At 31.9% G+C, this 12803-nt stretch overlaps 1 protein-coding gene across 7 annotated transcripts in view; it reads right to left on the bottom strand.

The window, feature by feature from the left end:
* The window catches only part of LOC145329033 (rho guanine nucleotide exchange factor 10-like), a 216333-nt gene that overhangs the window by 146556 nt on the left and 56974 nt on the right, over positions 1 to 12803 (bottom strand). For 6 of the 7 annotated variants that reach the window (XM_080173043.1, XM_080173040.1, XM_080173042.1 and 3 more), the window contains exons 2-7: positions 9751 to 9871; positions 8680 to 8787; positions 8040 to 8133; positions 7379 to 7454; positions 6770 to 6810; positions 5473 to 5635 (exon numbers count right to left, since the gene is read on the bottom strand). In XM_080173043.1, coding sequence (XP_080029169.1) covers positions 5473 to 5635; positions 6770 to 6810; positions 7379 to 7454; positions 8040 to 8133; positions 8680 to 8787; positions 9751 to 9780 — 512 coding nt within the window. In that variant the 5' untranslated portion in view covers positions 9781 to 9871. Of the gene's footprint in view, positions 1 to 5472; positions 5636 to 6769; positions 6811 to 7378; positions 7455 to 8039; positions 8134 to 8295; positions 8330 to 8679; positions 8788 to 9750; positions 9872 to 12803 lie in introns of those variants that run through there. The other variant, XM_080173045.1, reaches the window with a different exon arrangement.

Genomic DNA, 12803 nt, shown 5'->3' with positions numbered 1-12803 from the left:
ATACTGACATGCAACCAAAGGAATAGGAAGAACTTAATGCAAACTATTATTCAAGATTTATTTGAATTCAATTGTCCTACCCAATGACCCATGAATCAAAATCTCAAATTTAAATCATGAGTTTAGACCAAGTGTCTAGAATTAATAATACTCTTTGTAACTTAGCAAGACAAAAAAAAATGAAAAAGTTGTTAAAAATAAATAGGTTAGATTTTTAATATTTGAACTTTTTCCAAGAACGATGAATATATGTAATTTGATACATTTTTAATATTCATATTTTTTAAATTTTAAATCTAGTAAAGGATAAGAACGACTGAATCCAATAGTAGGACAGATTAATGATTAAATTGTTGGAGTAAAAATATTTACCTAATTGTTTGCTGCATTTTTGACTCACTAGGGACTCCATATTAGAAAAGGTAGGAAAGAGCAGAATAAAAGCCTAAAACCACCCCAAGACTGTAAAATGAAAAAAAAGACGAAAACCACCCCGTGACTAAAGTGTAGCTTCCCTTAATTGGAGAACTCTAGTGGTTCACGAGTTGTCAAAATTTTATGCTACACAAAAAAACCTTACTACTTTTAATAGGATTGCATTCCTTTTAAGAACCCCCTTCAATATATTTCTTTTATATCTTTAACCTAAAGACCAACACCTAATACCAGGGCCGTCGCTCTCAGCAAGTGAGACTGTCAGACCTTAGTAGAACCTAGCCTAATACTTATGTGATACTGACTTATTTACTTAGATAGTAGCTTCGCTGGTTCTTTCACACAAATTGCCTGTTAAGCACTGATACCCTCCCCTCCCCTCCCTATTTTTAAAAAGGAGAAGGCTAATTTTTTTTCTATTCCCAAACTATTCGGATGGCCCTAACCCAGTATCCAATATAACCTAACCTAACCAGACCAAAGCAATAATCAAAAAAGTGACAAATTAACCCCATAAACCTTATTTTCAATTCATATCCAAAAAAGGAAGGGGGTACGGGTTCCATGCTCAACAAGGTATTTTGTGTGAAAGTACCGATTTGCTTGAAATTCTTGAAGGAAAACAAAATTTAAATCTTGAAATAAGTTTATTTATTTGATATTAAAACTATAAGCAATAGCATTTGAAAATTCGCCGCCCTTTAAGTCCGGATTTTACTAATCCTAACAAAAAAGGGTAGCAAAAAGTGTTTGAAAAGGTGCTTCAAAAGCTCACAAAAGTATCAACTGTTAAAACAATCAGGCGATTTATCACTAAGTTTTTTAGCTTTTAATAATAATAGTGGCTTCGCCCCTTCTAAGGAAATGATTAGGAGATAAATTGTTTTTGATTGGCAAAATAGTTTTAGTCTTATTAAAATACAACTTTCTTTAAATCAAGTAGTTCTAACTGAGAAATTAAACGCTTAAAAAATAATTACAAAATAATGTTGACCCAATAACACTGGATATATTTAGTTAAATTTGATTTAATTTTGCAGATTATTTCTGTTTTCTTTTTTTTCAAATTTGTGGCACCAACTAAAAAGTGCTTCAGAGGTCTTGACAAAGCCTAGAAACAAAAAGATATGAGATTTCATTTCAACATTAATAACATTGTAATATCCAAATATAGATGTATATGCTTTAAAATAAATGGTAAAACAAGAGGCTCAACAATTAATTTATTTTAGATTATATTAAAAAGCTGATATATTTGGACGTCTGGTTTTTGGCTAGTTATTTTGCGATGGATTACGGAATTAATTGGTTAGTATAAAACCGTGTTAAAAATTTGCAACCAACAATTTAGTCTACATAAGGAGTAATTTTGTTGATCCTACCATAACAAATATTTTGCCTAATAAAATCACGGTTTAGACAAAATTTATATTGATATCTTTATCTTAATGCTTTTAATCTAAGCCTTTTCTGCAAAATTTTAGAAAACTTGTCATAATTAACCTACATACCTAATGAAAAGTACATTAAAGCAGAAAATAAAATAAAATGCCTATGAGTTTCAACTTATAATTAATTACTTATGAAGAAAATTGTAGCTTGCAAAAAAATCTATTCAAAACCATTAAAACAATTAGCAGCGTTTTTATTTCAATTATTTAATTAAGAAGTGTTAATGATAAAAAGTATTTATCTTCTAATTAAAAAGATATCTTAATTACTAAATATTACGGCAAAATCCTTCTTTATACAATAAAGCACCCACAACTGCCCCTTTAAAGACAATCACTTTTGAATGATATTTCTCGGTGGGGGAGTTAAAGGGTTGGAATCCTAGCCCAATTTATTAATCTATCACATTTGTAGGATTGCAGACAAATGTAATGTAATCAAAGGGTTTGTAGGTATTAATCAGATATAATGGTTTAGGCAGTTTTAAAAAGCCCTGCATTTAATAATCCAGACAAGTACTTTCCCCAAGTGCTCTATTGTTCTTTAGTATGGATTCGAATGTTTTTAGATTTCTGACGCTATTAACTGATTTCCTCAAAGGCCCAATACAAAATAAGGTCTCTACATATAATAAGATACATATAGCTCATGACCCCTCTACTCTTTTACTTTATTATGCTCTAATGTTTATGGACAATTAATCTTTTGAGTAGAGCTTTCTTTGTTAAAAAATTAACATATTAAAATACTTTTTTGTACTTTCCTTTAAATCATTAAAAGGATAAGAAAAAATATTCAAAAAATCTTGCGATAAATAAAGCAATAGGTCTATATTTGAAATAATTTAGAATACATTTCTTTAATCCAAGAATTACGCAAGTATTACATAATACTCGATAATCGATTAAAATACTAAAATAAAATGATACTTAATAAGATTAAAGTGTTACATATAATTGATTATAATGAATAAGCAAATTTCAGAAAGCATTTAGATCCACGTGAATTTTGTGGTACTAGCAGTTTTTATATCCACAGACAATTCAGGTTTATTTTATTTTCCAGTAAGGCTTCGAAACCGATTAATATCCGTTGGATTATAACTTTTAGCCATACTGAAAATCATAAAATCATTACCAATTTAGTTAGCCCGGACCTTCGGCCCATCAGGGCTAACAAAACTGGTTTTGATTTACAAGGTTTTTATTGCAATCATCTTTCCCTCCAAGTTCCTATCGAGCAAAGAGGTCTTTTAAAAGATAAATATAAAATAACGAAGGGGGCGGTTAGTTTTTTTCTTTATACCTAACCCCTGCTCTGAGCCCCAATCCTAAGGGACTCTATCTGTGGCGCCCTAACCCTGTGGGGCTACCTTATACCTAATAAAACCCAACCTAACCAAACCTAACACAAACACTTTAAAAACTCAACCACTCCCCTTATTGTCAGTTTATTTCAAAATAAGTGCTGGGGTTTCTGTGCTCGAATAGACACTTTGAAGGAAACCACCGAAATAGCTGTACGTCTGTTCCTCTTTCTGACGCATTCTAATTTGTTAAGAAAATAGATGAGTTGAGCATTCATTAGAAAATCATTTTCAAATGAATAATAGTATTAATATTTCCGACTTTCCAGGCAGAAGGGAAACATTATATTGAAAATTAAACAATATACAGAGGTGGATTCTTAAAAAAAAAATTCTCCACTAATCGCTTAGTGGGGCAAAATTGTTTTCGTGAAAAATCCACCAAAATCACATTAAAAATCTACAACAATTAAACAAAATCATAGAAGGGTTATTAACATAAGCTTTTATTAAATTTTTGTAGATTTTTTATGTGATTTTGGAGGATTTTTCACGAAAACAATTTTGCCCCACTAAGCGATTAGTGGGGCAAATTTCTTTAAGAATCCACCTCAGGTCCCAAAACTTTTCATTAATACTATTTAGTTAAAAAAACTTTGGATACTTTTATTAAAACTTGATTGCTTTGCATAAAGTAGCAGTAACATAACTTTACATACAATTGTTTTGTACAGAATAGCTTTGGGGGTTTAAATCAGTTTATCGGTAATTGTCCTATCCCTTAAAATCCCTGCCAATATCTGCTTCACTTATTAAACCTTATTGGCCATACGAACTAGTATACCTTTAAGCATGTTGAATTCAAACAAAAAAGTAAATTACTTTTAAAGAAAATTATTTTTTCTTTGCATACCTAGTCTACAAATAAAATGCAGTTGATTGGATTTAGATTATCTTTAATATACCTATCCACGTATCCCTGTGTGTGAGCTAGCCAGCTGGAAAGTTAGACTCGTTAACACCAGGGAGGAAAGTGACAATGGGCTTTTTATTACACTAGTTTTATAGTCAAGTTTTCTTATTCGTCGTCTTAAGAACTTTGGGGATGGGTCTGTGGACAAGTGCGTAGCATAAGTTTGGTCCCTGCCTTGGACAAGATGGCGAAGCCGCCCAAGTTCCTGAGGCCTGCTATATTCCGATAAGAACTTTGGGGACTTTAATTTAATTTTGATTTGTTAGTTCATTAAGTTTTGCGTCCAAACGTTTCAACCACCAATTGTAATTTACAGAAAGGGCAATTTTGTGTACCATGTACATCAATTTATTAACCATTGTCTTATCCCTTTAGTTCCCTGCGTTAACGCACGTCTTAATCTTAGATGACCGATACTTTAATGCTTTCAATAAATCAAATGTTTTAAATATGACTTGTAACACTACACTTAGGGACGGAGAGGACATATTGAACAGAAAAATTATAAAGGTTCCCAAGGTTTTTATAATCATCTTATCTCATTTGTTGTCTAAATAAATCGGAGCAAATCTTATGTAAATAATCTTGATTGATTGGTTCAAACTAGCAGTGTCCGAACATTTCATTAAAATTTCAAAAGAAGTTTTGACACATTTGCGTAAACCTGACACCTAGGCTTTATCTTTGGACTGAGAGGATAGGTTATTAGGGATAAAAAAATCTTAAAACTTCGTGAAATTCATCATATAAGAATGATTTTATCTCTAATAACCTATCCTCTCAGTCCAAAGATAAAGCTTAGAGGTGCCAGGTTTACGCAAATGTGTCAAAACTCCCCCCCCCCCTTATTTTATCATCTTTGGATGGATACATCAAATTTATTGACTATTGTCTTATCCCTTATGACCCCTGAGTACACTAAACAATTCATTCTCTATTTCTTTTATGGTCAAAATATCCAATAATTTACCTAGTTCCTTTTGTAGTTCATTAAGATGTAGGTCTCAGATAATGCTAAGAAATGAACTAAAAATTTAACCAAGAATCTTGAGGAATAAGAAAATAAATGAATGATAAATCGATATAAACTCCTTAATAGTTAATTATCGCATCGTATTATAGACAGATGTCAAAATGAAAAATCTTAGATTTTGTTGGTTCCGAGGAACCGAAGGCATAGGCTAACAAAACTGATTTACGATTTTTGTTTTAATATTCGTAAAATATTGTCTGTAACACGATGCTATACATGATTTGTAATATTAAGATGAAACTTGAAAATAAAATTATATACATAATCCCCTACCTTATTTCTTGTAGAAGACCGCCTTTACCAAACAAACTATTAGGATCAAAATCCTCTAGGTCACTTTCTCCGCTGTCTGCAAGATTATTGTCCTTGTTATCACTATCAACAGCTGAGTTATCACCATTAGCTTCTATTTCAGATGCTAGGTTATCTTCGTTTTCTGAAATTTATAATTTAAATTAATAAATATATAATTATAGAAAACTAGCGGATATTAAGAGGTAAGAAAAATATCTTAAAATCATTAAAGGACCTAAATCTGAAAATAAATTAGCCTAAAATCATCACTGGACCTATGAGAAGCTTGCCTAAAAAGAGAACCCAATCGGTTCAGTAATTGTTAATCTTAAGCTTCAGACAGACAGACAGACAGACAGACAGATAGACATCGATATACTTTGGGGCACCTAATAGTAAAAGGATAAATAAATCAAATGAATAAAATTTCGTTGATAAAAAAGGGTGTTTAATTACATATCTTTAGAAAACGATAAAATGGATAAAGATATAGACAATTAGATAGATTATTATATGATTGTAAATAAAATGAATACTTTAATTTTATATTTTAAAAGATTAGCAGTAATTTTAAAGCTTAACAATTAAAATTATGTGGGCAGATCCTTAAGAATTCATTAGAAATAATTTCTGAGAATGTTGATCTTTTTATTTTAACAATTTTCTTTGAAGTTTTAACTTTAAAATATTTTTTAAAGTTTTGAAATGAAGCTTTTGAAAATAAAGTATATTATAAATAATAGTTATTTCTCGCATCGTATTTTAACGGCTTTCCGCGGATATAGAATGTACAATTATGAGATTAAAACTAGTTTTTTTTAGCCCCGAGGTGCCGATTGTACATTTTTATATTCGTAGAAAGTTGGATGCTAGACATAGTTTTTTCGTATGGATGAGAACCGGTTCCTATCCACCGGATTCGAATGAATACGAGAAATATTATTATAGCAAAAATTCTCTATAACTAACTAGTGTATGTTAGACCGTACTTTACTACCTCACCAAACCTCTATCCCAGGCTGATTACAATGCCTTAATGGAGGGAGGGGACATTGAACTCTAAATTATAATGGCATGGTACACTCAATCTTATATACATGTTTTCTCATTTGTTGGCTTAAAAGTTTTTAACACCTAATTTAATTGGTTGGTTCAAACTACCAGTGTTTAATTTTTTCAACCAATAATTTTAATCTACACAGTTTTAAACCCCAAGAAATAGTTTTTTGATCAATTAATTAATAATCAATAAAACAAACGATTAATTAAGGTTTACCTTTAGATTCAAAGTCCCCACAATTGTAAGCTTCATCGTCACTAAAATAAATATATCAAGGTTTAAGACAGCTTTCCGCAGATATAAATATGTTCAATTATAAGATAAAAACCAAATTTTTTTTAGACCCGAGATGCCGAAGGTACGATCTAAAAATCTGGTTTTAATCTTATGATTTTACATTTTCATATTCGTAGAAAACTGAATATAATACGATGAAAAGATAAAATTTTGCCATATGGCTAAGAACCGGTTCTAATCCACCAGATATTAATCGGTTTCAAAATGTGTACAGGAAAAGTATTTATGTCTATCTTTTATTTTAAATACATTAAATTAAAATCAATTGTATGTCTGTCCATATAATATCAACTGACCATGAATCCTTTATTTTTTATTATTTTTATTAATCAGTCTTACTTTTTATTTCTCTGCCGCTCTGTTTGTCTATCTTTCTGTATGTTTTGGATTCTATGATTTCTTTATCTATACCTGGAGCTCTATCTATCAACAATTTATATTTATCTATCTATTTTATTTATTATTTATTATTATCTTATATTATCTTTTAGTATTTTAATTTACTGGTCTGTCAAATTGTATTGCTACCTGAAATGTTCAAACTCTGCAGGATCTTGTGGCTCTTCCTCCCAGGAACAAAAAGAATCTCTATCTTCCTCCCCGTCTAATTATCATTAAGGGATAATTAATAATAGAAAAAATGTTTAAGGAAGCCTTGGTTTAGCTACACAATATAGCAAAAGGCAAATATATTGCAACTGCAAATATTGAAATAAGGTATTTTTAGCTGCTATGACTGCATAAAGTAAAAATAGATGGTGGCTGCTACTTTGTTATACTGTCTAAATCTCGGCGAACGTAATTGCGTTTACCAAGCTCTCTGAAATATTTAAACACTGTTTTCACGAAGCCAGGATGAGCGGGGACATTGGACTGTAAATCATACTAGTAGCCATGTTTTACAAATCGTTATCGCATTAATTGTAATGGTTAAAAATATTGGGGACTTTTATCAAATCCTGATAGAAGTGTCCAAACATTTCAACCTGCAATTTTAGTCTACAGAAAGAGTAATTTTGTTTAGCCATGGCCCATTGGGGACATAAATTTTCATCCATTGTCTAATCTCTTAAAACAAATGACTCAAGACAATAAACTTGGATAAATAAAATAAAATTAATGAAGACTAAAAATACACAATATCATTGAAAAATCAAATTGAAATTTAATTTATAAATTATCCGTTTGCCTTCTAATTCGTCGAGGAATGAATCTCTATTTTGTCCGCCCTCTATTTCATCAAGGAATGAATCTCTATTCTCTGACTGCCATCGATCCTTCTCCTATAAAACAAATCTATAAAGAAAGGCACAAATTCGATTGTATCATAAATAATACATAAATGATGCTTATTTTGATCAAATAACCTGTGCTAAGAATACAATGTTTAAATTGTCGTCCATTGTCTTATCCCTTAAGATCCCTGGTTTTACATGTAACTATACCTGTGCTGGAGCCTCCATATCTGCCTTGATGTTGGCAGCCTAGTGGTGGACCATGTAACTATACCTGTGCTGGAGCCTCCGTGTCTGCCTTGATGTTGGTAGCCTAGTGGCGGACCATGTAACTATACCTGTGCTGGAGCCTCCGTGTCTGCCTTGATGTTGGCAGCCTGGTGGTGGACCATGTAACTATACCTGTGCTGGAGCCTCCGTGTCTGCCTTGATGTTGGTAGCCTAGTGGCGGACCATGTAACTATACCTGTGCTGGAGCCTCCGTGTCTGCCTTGATGTTGGCAGCCTAGTGGTGGACCATGTAACTATACCTGTGCTGGAGCCTCCATGTCTGCCTTGATGTTGGCAGCCTGGTGGCGGACCATGTAACTATACCTGTGCTGGAGCCTCCATGTCTGCCTTGATGTTGGCAGCCTGGTGGCGGACCATGGCCGCATAGTACGTCTGCTCCGACCCCTCCAGCGTCCGGCTAAATGACACTCTATAGAACAATAACAAAACGTTTTTAATTACCCCCAATTTCGTTCTTTCTTTTTAATTAAAAGAGGGTTAAAAATGTGAAAATAAGTAAAATTTTAGCAATTATCCTATTCCTTAATCTTAAGGGAATATTACAAAGGCATTCATGCGCTTTAAGCAAGTTTAGACTTAAATCAAGCGTTTGTAATAAATAACGATAGAAAAATAAATAGACAGAAAGAAAGAAAGATAGTTAAAATCAAATACTAAAGATAGACACAAAGTTTAAACGATAGCCAGCTCGAATAATAGAAAATTTAGAAAATAACAAGGTCAGTTTTCATGAAAACTTACGCCCAGAAATCATTTTCTGATACTTTCAGTAGAACAAAACACCTTTGGCAGATAGACATCCAATTACGGCTGAAAATGACTGGAAAAAAAGATATCATTGCCCAATGAAAAAAGCCAACAAACAACATTTTCGGAGACCACTGTTATAGAGGTCCATTGGGCCATATAAATAACGGGAGAACATATAAGAATATCAATTTGTTAAAAAAGAAAATAAAAAAACAAGATAGATAGATAGTGGACATTAAGTTGCGTTTAGACTTAAACGAAGCGTTTGACACATTTTTCATGTCGTAAATATATCACTTATTACCTCAAAAGGTCAAGAGAAGGGAATAATATTTTGGAAAATTAATAATCACATTTTATTTAACATGTAGGGCTTCTTTATCAACTATGAACTATAAGAATAGCGTTTAATATTGGTATCATATTTTTAGTATTCAAAAGGTAGGTAAAATAGCCTAAAACCATCCTAAACCTCAAACCAGACCTAGTTAAGCTTCCAAAAAATTGATAAATTAATCGGTTCAGTTTAGTTGCTAGAGATATCTTAAACATTACAATAAAAATGACCGCATTTGAATAATATTTTATTCATAATGACTTTTGTTAATTCAAATTTTGTTTCCTCTTTATTGCTGATCTCCATTGAACAGGCATCACAAGGGTAGTGTCATTCAATCACTCTGTTTTTCCAAAGGTCACGAATAGTTCACATTTTTAAAGGTCACCAGTTCTGTTGGTCACATACCTGTAATTTAAAAGAAGTTATGAGTATTTATGGCTTTTAATAAAATTATAAAAAAAATTGGATATTGAAAAGAAAGCGAAGTAGCGGGATTCGTGTTTTTTTCATAGTAGATTTTCTCCTATTTCTAGCCTCAGCACGGGCCTCTTACCCTCTGGGGCAATAATTAACAGCTACATAACCTAACCTAACCTAAGGGTGGAGGCCCAATAAATGGATCATACACAATACAAGATAGATGAACAAATATGATACAATAACATATGAGTGTCACCTGCTTTATTGCAAGTTCTAAATCAATAACAAACAGTTAGAAATTTTATAATTTGTCAACGGAAACTATTCTACAATTCTGCGGGTTGGGCTTGCACATTACTACAAATGTATACTTTTTTTCCTTTCCCCAAATATGACCAATCTACCAAATGCAAAATTTAACATATCTAAAATAAGTGAGGTAAAGATTAATCTTCCGTTCATTTCTTATATTTGAACATTAAAGGCTACAGCTAGAAATCATTTAAAATTTTAATTTTTTAGAATTATCATGGATCTATTTTTAGATAATTTAACGTAAACTAAATTTTCCTACGTCCACCGATCTGCACAAATTTGAAGATATACCCAGGGCGACCACTCCAAAACAAAAAAAATATAGTATTTTTATAGTATATTTTTTAAATCCATATAGTATATATAGTATATTTTTTTGAACACATATAGTATGATATAGTATCGGACTTAGAATTATTTAGTAATACATAGTATATACGTCATCATTAATAACTCAAAGCAAAGCTGTTATCAAAGCAATTTCACAAATAAGGGGCTTACTCTGTGATTCTTAGGCTAAGTATTAGTGTAAGATTATAGGTGATTTAGGATAAAAGTTTACTTTTGGTTAGTATTTCACATATATTTAATCATTTTTTGGATAGGTCTCAGGTTCAGGTGCTACAGGCTAGCTGAAAGGTGGTTTCTGGACAAGTAAAAAAATTAAAATTTCTGTTTGAAGAGTTAGAGATGAACTTATAAACAAAATATGCATCTTTTTGGATGTTATTAACGTAAATGAAGAAAAAATTAAATAGGCCTCCAAGTTTTGGTCTTACAGGCCTCTATGTCCACTCTGGACAGGTTATAGATATTTTCTTTATTTGAAGAGTTAGAGTCCAGCTTATAATACAGAATATGCATCATTTTCAATGCTATTAACTTATCCAAAGAAAAAAATAAAATCGGCCTCCAAGTTCTGGTCCTGTATGCCTCCAGGTCCACTCTGGACAGGTAAAAAATTCAAATTTCTTTTTTGAAGAGTTAGAGGTCAACTTATAAAACAGAATACCTATGCATCTTGTTTGGATGTTATTAACATAACTGAAGAAAAAAAATTAATCGACCTCCAAGTTCTGGTCCTGCAGACTCTGGAGAGTTAAAAACAAACTTCCCTTAATTGAACAGTTAATGGTATATTTGTTCAACAAAATGAGCTTATATTTGGATGTTATTTATATAATTGAAGGAAAAAAAAATTGGCCTTCAGGTTTAGGTGCTGCAGGCCTCCAGGTGGACTCTGGACACGAATAAAATAAAAATTTTAAATTTAAGGAGTTAAAGGTTAATTTATTAAACAACATGAGCATCTTTATAGATGCTATTTATATGTTTAAAGAAAAAATGACAATCGACCTCCAGGTTTTGATGCTGCAGGCCTCCAGATGGACTCTGGACAGGTAAAAATCAAAATTTCTTATTTATAGAGTTAGAGGTAAGTTTATAAAACACCATAAGCATCTTTTTAGATGTTATTTACATATCTGGAAAAAAAATACAATTGACCTCCAGGTCCAGGTGCTGCAGGCCTCCATGTAGACTCTTTCCAGAGAAGACCTGGAGGCATGAACTTGATGGCGGATTTAAATTTTTCTTCAGATATGTTAATAACATCCAAATAGATGCATATTCTGTTTTTTAAGTTGACCTCTAACTTCAAATTAGAAATTTGAATCTTTTACCTGTCCTGAATGAACCTGAACTTGGATCCCGACATGTTAATATTATCCAAAAAAATGCATATTCTGTTATATAAATAGACCTCTAACTCTTCATATAAGAAATTTGATTGTTTACTTGTTCAGAGTGAACCTAAAGGCCTGCAGGACCTGAACTTGGAGGCCTATTCATATTGTTTTTTCTTCAGATATGTTAATAAGATCAAAGGAAATACATAGTCTGTTTTATAAGTTGACCTCAAAAAATAAAAAATTTGATTCTTTTACCTGTCCAGAGGGGACCTGGAGGCCTGCAGGGCTTGACCCTGGGGGCTAATTTTCAATTATTTTCAGATATGTTAATAACATCCAAAAAGATGCATATTCTGTTTTATAGGTTGACCTCTAACTCTTTAAACTAAAAATTTGAATTTTTACCAGTCCAGAGTGGACCTGGTGGCCTGCAGGACCAAAAATTGGAGGCCAATTTTAATTTTTTTCTTCAGATATGTTAATAACATCCTAAAAGATGTATATTCTGCTTAATAAGTTGTTCTCTAAATTTAACAATTTTTTTACCTGTCCAGAAACCACCTTTTAGCCTGCAGCATCTGAACCTGGAGACTTATCCAAAAAAATATTAAATATATGTGAAATACTAACCAAAAGTAAACTTTTATCCCAAATAACCTATAGTCTCACATTAATACCTAGCCTAATAATCACGGAGTAAGCGAAAGTGGCAAAACTTCCCCCTCACCCTTAATTTAATTCTATGAAAAATAACAGATATTTAAATCATTATTACAAACAAAAATATATCTTAAGGGATTTTTTTCATCTCTTTGTTACTGTAGAGCCTTGTGCATTTTTGTCGTATCACAGTATATTAAAAGCCAACGCAGGGGCTAGAAATAGGAGAAAACCTACTGTGAAAATTAGAC

Source organism: Acartia tonsa, chromosome 9 (assembly GCF_053477335.1).
Source record: "Acartia tonsa isolate MP-2025a chromosome 9, ASM5347733v1, whole genome shotgun sequence".
In the NCBI taxonomy this organism is placed as follows: domain Eukaryota; kingdom Metazoa; phylum Arthropoda; class Copepoda; order Calanoida; family Acartiidae; genus Acartia; species Acartia tonsa.
This window is presented reverse-complemented; position numbering and strand designations above follow the sequence as displayed.